The sequence below is a fragment of the Vicia villosa genome, linkage group LG4 (genome assembly GCF_029867415.1).
Source record: "Vicia villosa cultivar HV-30 ecotype Madison, WI linkage group LG4, Vvil1.0, whole genome shotgun sequence".
Taxonomy (NCBI): domain Eukaryota; kingdom Viridiplantae; phylum Streptophyta; class Magnoliopsida; order Fabales; family Fabaceae; genus Vicia; species Vicia villosa.
In genome coordinates, this window is record NC_081183.1 from 98,954,351 (window position 1) to 98,964,724 (window position 10,374).

At 31.8% G+C, this 10,374-nt stretch overlaps 1 protein-coding gene and 1 long non-coding RNA gene across 2 annotated transcripts; both read left to right on the top strand.

Annotated features, from left to right (window-relative positions):
• The first annotated feature begins 2,807 nt into the window (after window positions 1–2,807).
• Window positions 2,808–6,060, top strand: LOC131595009 (GCN5-related N-acetyltransferase 6, chloroplastic-like). The gene is made up of 9 exons (XM_058867224.1): window positions 2,808–3,190; window positions 3,293–3,533; window positions 4,521–4,573; window positions 4,847–4,883; window positions 4,966–5,031; window positions 5,158–5,262; window positions 5,346–5,499; window positions 5,571–5,647; window positions 5,755–6,060. Exons 1-9 carry the CDS (start codon window positions 3,072–3,074, stop codon window positions 5,818–5,820), a joined length of 918 nt encoding a protein of 305 aa, XP_058723207.1. The 5' UTR covers window positions 2,808–3,071; the 3' UTR covers window positions 5,821–6,060.
• A 796-nt stretch (window positions 6,061–6,856) lies between these two features.
• On the top strand, window positions 6,857–9,078 carry LOC131599389 (uncharacterized). Its single transcript, XR_009282736.1, has 3 exons — window positions 6,857–7,432; window positions 7,949–8,427; window positions 8,743–9,078. It is a non-coding gene; the product is annotated as an uncharacterized LOC131599389 (long non-coding RNA).
• The last annotated feature ends 1,296 nt before the right edge of the window (window positions 9,079–10,374 follow it).

Consider the following 10,374-nt stretch of genomic DNA (forward strand, 5'->3'; position numbering starts at 1 on the left):
TCATATCATGTTGATGTTTTGTTGCGTTATTACGTGGATGATTTTGTTGTGATAAGTGCTGATGATTTGGTTGTGATATTATGTTAATGACTTGTTGTGATATTGTTGTCTGAAACTTGTGAAGCGGTGATTTTATATAATCAGATCTAATATATTGTTTATCATACACTCAATTATATGGTTCAATATCTCACCCCTTCTGTTTGAATGTTTACCCTTATGTTGGTAACGTGCAGGTAATCCATATATATTTAGTTGCTGAATTTTAAGCTGAATATATTAATAAGTATTTTGTTGTTTTTGAAGCTGTTTTCAATTGGACAAGATAGTATGTCATTTAAGTTGAAATTGTGGTTCCGCTGCTTATTTAATGAAAGTTGGTTTGTTTTCAAAGATCTAAATATGCTGTTATCGGCTCATCTTAGTTTTAAGTGTTATGTATCTGTTTTAAGTGAGACTAAATGCCATTGTGTTTTATGAAGTAAATGTAGCATCCTGTTTGCTGTTGAAATTTTTTAACTCTGATTTTAATATTATTCGCCGGGTAAAATGGGGTGTTATAGTCTGCGCTCCTCCCTGTCGAACTTTGTATATATATAAGACGTATACTATGAGAATGACATTTTTATGTGAGAACATGAGAATGATTCTAAACCATTAGATTTTAAGATAAATGGTGGATATTATGTGTCAACTTTTTTCTCTCTCTCTCTTCCTTCATTTATTTTAATAATGAAGGAGAGAGAAAAAAAGAATGACACATAATCTTCACCATTTATTTTAAAATCTAATGGTTCAAATTCATTCTCGTGTTCTCACATAAAAATGTCATTCTCATATGATACGTCATATATATATATATATATATATATATATATATATATATATATATATATATATATATATATATATATATATATATATATATATATAATGACATAAAAGATATTTAATACATTATTATTATATTTTAAATTAAAATAAATTATAAAGGATAAAAGTAAGTTTTTACTAAAATAATAAGGATAAAAAAGGAAGAACAAATGATAAACTATAAGCTAAAACACTATTTGAAATAGCGTCTGAAAAATAAGCTATAAGCTAGCAAAATAAACTATAAGTTCGAGATGAAAAAACAGTTACCAAACAGGTCTAAATTGTCATATGAGCTTATAAGCCATAAGCTATAAGCTATAAAAAGTCTGTTTGGTAAGAAAAATTTTAGAGCTTATAACTTATAAGTTCAAATGATAATTTGGACCCGTTTGATAATGTTTTTTCATCACGAGCTTATAGTTTATTTTGCTAGTTTGTTGTGAAAAGGATGCCTTGATGAACAAAGGATAAACTATTTATTTGTGATCAAGAAACACACAAGGTTAGAAAAGTTGATAAACATGAAGAACAATAAGGATTGGTTATAACTGCTATTCTTTCCTTTCTCTTTAAAACAAGATTACATGTTACAAGAATAACAAATAACCCTCTGACCCTAAATTAAGATTTGCAGTATGCAATGATGAGAGACTAGTATGCTATTTATAATAAACCTAACATACTAAACTAATGAGATTTTTCACAAATACCCATTATAAGTCAACTAAGGGTACAAGCTAACTTAAACAATTTGACATAGCAAATAGGCCAAATTCGAAGTACTAACAACCCTAGCATTTCTAAACCTACATACTAGAACACACTTCGACTACAATATGTAAGTCCTCGTCCCACTAGAGTTCGACCCAATTCTCACATAGCTTATAGCTTATTTTTCAGACACTATTTTAAATAGCTTAGCTTATAGCTTACAACTTATCATATTTTCTTCTTTTTTTATCCTTATTGTTTTAACAAAAACTCACTTTTATCCTTTATAATTTATTTTAATTAAAAATAAAATTATTATGTATTAAATATCTTTTGTGTCATTTTACATTTATAAGTTAGTTGAACAACTAATTTTATCAAATACTTCAATTAGCTTATCAACTATAAGTCTCAACCATCAGCTATAAGCTATAAGCTATCAGTCATCATCCATAAGCTATAAGCTATCAATTAGCTTATCAGCCAACTACTATTTTTACCAAACAAATCCAAACTCAAAATTACGTCTTACTAAATAGAGCCTATGACTCTGTTTGGCAAGCCCTATTTTGAGCTTATAGCTTATAAGCTCGTAAGATAATAAAAGACTTGTTTGATAATAGTCTTTTCACTACGAGCTTATAGTTTATTTTACTAACTTATAACTTATTTTTCAGATGCTATTTTAAATAGAATTTTAGCTTATAGCTTATACCTTATATTTTTTCTTCTATTATTATCCTTATAAATTTTAATTATTTTAAATATACATTTACTTATTAATTAAAAAATATATTTTTATTTTATTTTACATTTATCAGTTAGTTAAACCGTAAATTTTATCAAACACTTTAATTAGCTTATCAATCACCCGTCATCAATCATCAGCTATAAGCTATCAACCATCAGGCATCAACCATCAACTATAAGCTATCAACCATCGACCATCAGCTATAAACTATAAATTATAAGTTAGTTTATCACTCAACCGATAATTTTACCCAAACAACGTATATGTATGAAAGTTTAGTTATATATATACTATTCTTTATCCAATTTTCACTATATCAAATAAATATTTATATCAATTTATTTCAAAATAATTATGCATAAATTCATAATATCTACATATCCAACCAAATTTAAATACCCATTCACCTAATTTTGGTATATAAATTGGTTCACATATTGTCAAAAAATTAGGTATGTATTGAAAACAGAAAGCCTACGTGGCTACATGTAGTTGAAATAAAATGGATAGACACATTTATCCATTCCATTAATTCCACTTTCTCACCACCGCCGGTGATGTCATCAAATCCGCGCCGGCGAAAACGAACACCGTCAAAATCAAAACCACGTTCTTCCCAAAACCTTATGCTTCTCAATCAAAATCAATTAGCGCTCAATTTATCACTCTCACCTAAAACCATTAAATTAAGTCCCTTTCTTTCATTTTATTCTTCCATTTTTCAATAACCTAGATGAAAATCATGTCTTCTATTTCAACTTTTCCAATTCAAAAACCTCAATTTCATATCTTACTTTTCAATGGATCTACAACTTCTTACAAATTCGCTAAAATTAACGCTTCATGGAACATGTAATTTTCATTTTTAATATCTTAATTTTTTTGGTGAATGATTTTTATTAATTTTTGATTTTTTTTTTGTGTTTGTTAATTGTTATTGAATATGAATAATAGGTCTATGGATTCGAGTTTTTCGTCAACAGTGAATGGAAGTAGTGATATGAAGAATAAGAAGAAGGAAGAGCTCTCGGTGAAGCTTTCAATCTCTCCAGTTCCTAAAGTGGAAGAAACTTTAAGGTCTGATGGTCTTCGATTCGATCGGTTGCAGCCGTCGGATTATGAGTTGGTTCGGGAAAGAAGATTTGAGTTTGGGCAGTTTGTAGCTAGAGATGCTGTGCTTGATGAAGAGTATTGGGTATGTTTTATGAACTGTTGGATAGAAGAAAAAATGTTAGGAGTGTGTTTAGAGTTGATGATTAATTGTGTGTATGAAATTGTAGAATTAGTTAATTTGGTCTTGAAATTAAGGGAATTTTACTGAAATGATGTTTGAAATTGAAATTTTTGATCATATTAAGACTCTCAGGCAGAGTAGTCAATAGAGCCGCTATCCTGCTATAGCGGAGCAGAGGCCGGCGGCTATGGGAAGAGCCTTAGTGGTGCATAGCACTATAGTGACCGCTATAGGGTAAATAGCGGTAGCAGGGATGAAGCGGTTCCCGGTTCGTAGCGGTTTCTGTCCCGCTATCTTTGTCCCCTATGAAAAAAGTCAAAATTACCCCTTAAATTTAAAATGTTTTAAGGATAATTTTGGGTTTTTCAATCAAATTTGAGTTGAGACTCAACCCTAATCTTCCTTCACCGATGTTTCTGCACTTCGTTCCCAAGAAAAATCATAAGTTCCCTCACCTCTCTCTGCACTTTGTTCTTACCTCTGCACTTCATACGTTTATAATTATTATTCATGTAATTTATCCAAAAATTAGAGGCCATCCCACTATTTCATTTTTGGGGTCAACCGCTCCGCGCCACTATCTGGGATTGACTACTATGCCCTTAGGGCAATATCAGAGATTAAATAGACCAATCTTCAAGAACTAATGTGATGATTGATTGTTAATTTCAATGGCTACATTTCAACAATTTCATGAACTGAAATGTTGTGCACTAAAGTGCGTCTTTTTATGGTAGATTGATACGTAATGATATTTAGTAATCGATGATGAAAAGAAAAAAGCTTAACAAAATGTTGAAGTTAAAGAAAAATTTGTTTTATAAGCGCATACTCCTTTTACGTGTCTTCAATCAATCCTTTATGCATTTGTACATTTTGTGAGAGAAAAATTGTTTAAAAAATAGCATTTTCTTTTATTTATTTGTATGTTTTTGAATTCTGTGGTAGACAGCAGCCTGGCTAAGGGCAGAAAGTCATTGGGAGAATCGAACATTTGAAAGGTATGATACAACACACATCAGAAAGCTATATTGTGTCATAAATAAGGATTTTGAAGCATCTTTTGTTGTTATTGTGCAAAATATGCATTGAGCAGATTTTAACACTTACATTGAGAACAGACGATGAACCAGATCAAGATGGATAATGTCAAAAATTCGATTTAATAAACATTATGAATGACCCTGCCAATGGTGGGTGTAATTCATTTGACTTGACTCACAATAAATGTAAATTTTGGTGGTAATAATTGGCATTATGTTTTTTTTCTCCAGATACGTTGATACCTACAAAAGGAAATTCGCTGAGCAGGTAGGAGTTTACAGATTAATTTCCTCATTGTGCACTGCATACAGTCTTCCATGAAATTTTAACAAGAATCCTTATTGTTTAGGAATTTAATGCGGTAAAAAGGCGGTGCAAGGTTCAAAATGGGGATAGCTGCGCTTGCATTATCGCGGTAAATCAATCTTATCTTAGATTCTGATGTAGTTGGAAATCCTGGTTGAAAAATATATTACTTTTTGATAATTGATTGTTCTTAAGTATATTTTCGACTTACGGTGTTTGGAGTCAAGTTTATCAGGTGAGGAAGGAGCAGAAGAATGTAAAACGCTCGATAATAAAAAGTATTGTAGGAACACTTGATTTGAATATCCGATATTTGCTGCAAGGAGAGACTTTTCCCGGGGTATTACACATTCTTTCTCATCTGCTGCTCTGTCTTGCCCGATGGTGTTTATGTTTTTCATGAATTAGTCATCACTTATGCAGGAACGAGTTAAGACACCTTTTTCTTGCAGCACAAACAGGACACCACCAAGTAGATATGGTTACATTGCTAACTTATGTGTTACCAAATCGGCTCGCCGACAAGGAATCGCAAGCAACATGATGTATTTTGCTGTTGAATCTGCAAAATCTAACGGTAATATAAACTTTTAAGTTGGAGTAACTTTATAGTTTGTGTCCATATATATTCATGGATTCATTTAGCAGGTGTGAGGCAAGTATATGTGCATGTTGACAGAAATAACATGCCTGGACAATTATTGTACCAAAAGATGGGCTTTGAGGTAATGTAATTTGTTGGTTTCATCTGTATTTCTTATTTTCTGCAATGGATTGTTGCTACTTGTGCAATCAATGACTGGCAGCTTCATCTTTTTTTTTCTTTTTCCAGATGGTTGAAACTGCCAATGCTCGATTGTTATTAGAGGAAACTTACTTGCTACGTTTACAGATGTAAATTATGGAAAATAGTTACTTATAATTCAATTCAACACAGTTGCATATTTCAAAGTTCAACTGCAATTCAACACAGTTGCATATTTCAAAGTTCAACTGCTTCAGTTCCTGTAAATCAAATTCAAGGTATACTTTAGTCTATGTAAATGCGTGTAGGTGTCCATCTTTTAATATATGGATATCTTCCGGTGTAATTTTTCTGGTGTCTTGTATTCTTCCTTTTATGATAAGCATATTCAAATACATTTTGGATTGTAAAAAGATTAATGAAACAGAACAGCAAATATGTGTTTTTTATTGCAGTGTTCTTGCAGTTACATGATCACATTCTTCCATAATATTACTTGCAACATCTCAAATTTCAAGTTTTCATTCACATTTTATCAAAAATAATATGGAACCATTGAACAAAAAAAAAGTCTACTTTCTGTTTGACTAAACGGGGTTTCAAAATGGAGACATCACTGCTGGTTGTAATTCAACTATACTAAGATGTTTAAATAACAGATTTTTTTTTATAATAAAAGTACAAAATTCAGATAAACACATTAATTAGGTGTTTTTTTAAGAAAACAAATTTGGGTGAGAGCAAAAAGGTAAATCATTAAATTCCAAATATGTTGACACTACAATGAAATACCTAACTCTAATCCCCAAAATTAGTATCAACATGAAAAAGAAGAAAAATATCTTCTAAAGGTTGGTAGAGGTATCAAGTAGCAGAGTTATTAATCTCGGATAGTGGAGCGGAGCGGCCGACCTTTTTGGAATAATGAGAATAGGGGATCCCGGATAGGGGATAACATCGCCGACCTATATATTTTTATATATATTTTATAAAAGTTAGCATAAATAAATAAAATAAATTTTAAATCATAAGTAATTTTGATGAAAATATTTTGAATGAAAGAAGCCTTAAAATTAAAACAATTTTGTATTTTTGAAAATGTCTAAAAGAAGTATTTTTTTATTTTTGAAAATATTTTAAAGAAATAAAATAAAATAATAAATAACTTTTGTGATTTTATATGAAAGAAAATCTAACTTTTTTAATTGTTTAAAATGACTAATTATTTTTTCATTTTTTGGTTTCTATTCATTTAGTTATGAAAATAAAATGAGAAGTTAAAAAGAAAAAAAAAAAGAGTTGGGCTTGTGGTGCAACTAGGGTCAGACTGGATACATGGCCCAATCTGGTAGCCCATTATGAAGAGGGAAAAGAAGAAACCCCAAGACACCCTGGAGGCGCCGTTCCAATGTTTCTACTTTCCAACGTTACTATTAAAGCTTCATCTTCATCTGCTTTCCACTTTATAATGTTAAACTTAAAGCTTCATCTTCATCTGCTTACCCTTCATCATTCACGAACTCTTCTTCCTCTTCTTCTTCTTCAGAAAAAATGGATGCCGTTCAGCCAGAGAAAAACCCGTGACCCGGTTTAGCGCTCATACGGGTGGGTGCCGCAACCACACCAAGGTTCTCGCACGGGTGGGTGCCGTCCCGCTCCGGTGCGCCGCAATAGTGGCCGTAGCGGCCGAGATTGATAACTCTGTCTAGTAGTGGAGTCTTGGGTCTTGAGAGTGTGGTCCTCTCAAGATCTATCATTTATGAAAGTAAGTAATTCACATTAGTGATTGAATATTATTTTTTAAAATATATTACAAATATTGTATTTAATTTTTAGTTATTTAAAATAAGATTTTATTTAGTAAAATGATTTATTTAATTGTTTTAACTTTTAAACTTGAGAAATATTTTAATATATTAAATATATCAAATATATTAAATACAACAATCAAATTATTATTTGAAAAGATATATCAAATATATTCTTAAAGAGAAATCATATAATATTTTAATATATTTTATCTAAAAGTTTAAAATTTAATATTTATACTATAGTTTTTTTTTGGTTGCTAATAACTAGTACTTTTTATTAAAGTTGTTGTTTTTAGTAGGTCTTTTGTATAGAATATATAGTAGACTACACTTCATTATTTATTAAGTAGTGTTTTATATTTAGTTTAATTTTTTATTTTTATAAAAATAAGGATAAGTATATTTTTAGTCCCTATAAATATTTCAAGTTTTATTTTTCATTCCTATTAAAAAATAATATATTTTGGCAGGCCGACTCTGTCAGGGTGCAAGGAGCGCCACCGCACGGGGTCTCAAAATTTATAGGGCCTCAAATTTAATTTATGGGCTTAATATAAATTTATTATTAAATAATAGGCAATTTCTTTATCCACCCCATACCTTCTTAGGAATCACTGCGAAATTAAACACTCTTGTATTTCGGAAGTGCATTTTTGAAGTCATAAAAAAGGGGGATTTTAGAGATGCATCTCTGAAATTATTTTTTATTTAAAAATAAGGTGTTTTCGGAGATGCATTTCCGAAAAGGTGATTTTGGAGATGCATCTCCGAAAACACATGCGTTTTGCAGTTTAAACAAAATAGTCTCCCCCTTTTTCATTTTACCCTAAAACACAAAATTTTCAATACAACAACCATTTGCTCCTACTACTACACAAAGGGAGACCTCTAAAATTGCTCTACAACATTCAAAAGCTACTTTAAAGGCTACAATCAAAGCTTCAAATTTGTAAGTTTCACAACCTTAAACTCTAAGATTAAAAATCATATTAGGGCTGTTAGAAATTAGCATAATGTAGTAGGTTTAAGTTATTATGGGTCAATGGTAGTGTATAGTTGATAAAAGTAAGATTTTGAATGGGTTAGGGCAAGAAATGGGTTTCTGCAAAAATGCAGTTCGCAAGTTGTTTCGGAAGTGCACTTCCGAAAACACCTCTCTGACCAGTTTCGGAAATGCACTTCCGAAATGTAGTCAGAATTGTTTTTTTCTTAATTGTTTCACCTTCTTACCGGCTTCATTTTTTTTTTTTTGGGAAAATGTTAGGAAACCAAGCATGACTTAGACAGGGTAGGGAGACCCAGATCGGATCGAATCGACGCGAGCGGACGACACAACTAGCATCGACACGGGGATGGGGTCGAGTACAAGTACCCGTCCAGGGAGTTAGAGTTAGACATACTCAGTAGCAGTTGCTTATTTATGTTTTATTCTTGACTTTTTTGTATTCGGGTTGTATTATTTTGTCACTGAGCACTTACCTGTACAACTATTTTTGTATTTATAATATTGGTATTTTATTCATATTTACGTGTTATATTTTATTTGTATTTATTCTATTCTATTTTGTCGATTAATGTAAAATATGAGATTAATCATTGTTTTTAGAAAAAAAGAAAAACTCAGAGCATATTTCGGAGATGCATCTCCGAAATAATAGAAAATGTGAAAATGAGTGTTTTTGGAGATGCATTTTTGAAAACACTCAAAATGGATATTTTCGGAGATGCATCTCCGAATTCTGAGAAAATAAAAAATAACTTCAGAGATGCATCTCCGAAATCAGGGGTATTATGGGGTTTCCAGCAGGGTTCTCACCCATGGGTGGATAAAGAAATTGTCTAAATAATATGTAAGGTTTGGAAAAGTATTTGACCACTTGTTTTGATACAGCTAAGCGTTGAGCGCTTGTTTTGTGATCTAGATCTTGCGGGGTTCGAATCATAGGTTCTCAATTACTTTATTGTATTTTTTCATTATTAAAGAAAAGCTGCAACCAGCACCTGTATCGTTTTGAAATTTAGACAATCAATATTTTTTTAAATAACCACTTTTTTAAAAAAATTCAAAATAACCAACTTTTCAAACTATTTACGCAAATGGCCACTTTTTTGCTAAATATACACATTGTCGCCAGGGGGTGACAACACTAACCTCTTGATGAAGGCGCCAATGGGCCTGGCGACCATGTGTAAAAATGGGTGTTGTCGCCACCCCCCGGCGACAACACCTCCTTTATTTTTTTTTTCAAATTTTTTTCTATAATTTTTTTTACTTTCATGCGTGGGCCCCGGTCGCCTCCTTGGGTGGCGACAACACTAAATTGAGAATGTTTTTTGCCTATAAATAGCAGCCCACTCCTCCATCAAGATTCATTATTTTCTCCACCAATTTTCCCATTTTCCCTGCACATTATTGTTCATGTCTCGCATAAGGCTGGAGTCATGGCTCCGAACATCATCCAGCCGTCCCGTGCCGGCACCGGAATACAAAAGATGTTATGGACATGTTATTTTTTCCCCGATCAAACCCCTTATGTCGGTTACATTTTGGAACATCCGTACCTTTAACAACCTAAAGCGGACTCTGATGTCACAGTTAGAAGGGGAGTATAGTCCCGGGGAAGAAATCAAAAGGATCCAGAGGCTTAGAACAAGGGTGTCGCTTATGAGCGGAGAGACGATACGTTGGTGAGTTGACGTGATAACCGACCTTGATACTGAACAACTAATGGATGGAACATATGACATTGTTTTAACCGTTGTAATTTCTTAGATTTTAATTGTTGGTTGTGTTGTTGTTTTAGTAATTGTGTTGTCTTTTCAATTGTTGCTTTTAGTTAAAATTTTATTTCTAGTTATTGTTTTATGTTATTTGTCATGTGTGCTGTAACTCATC

Excerpts from the sequence above, each read along its gene's own strand:
- LOC131595009 (XM_058867224.1), top strand. The coding sequence starts at position 3,072 with ATGAAAATCATGTCTTCTATTTCAACTTTTCCAATTCAAAAACCTCAA. Across the intron at positions 3,191-3,292 it reads ATTAACGCTTCATGGAACAT|GTCTATGGATTCGAGTTTTT; the intron begins GTAATTTTCATT and ends TATGAATAATAG. Across the intron at positions 5,500-5,570 it reads TGAATCTGCAAAATCTAACG|GTGTGAGGCAAGTATATGTG; the intron begins GTAATATAAACT and ends TTCATTTAGCAG.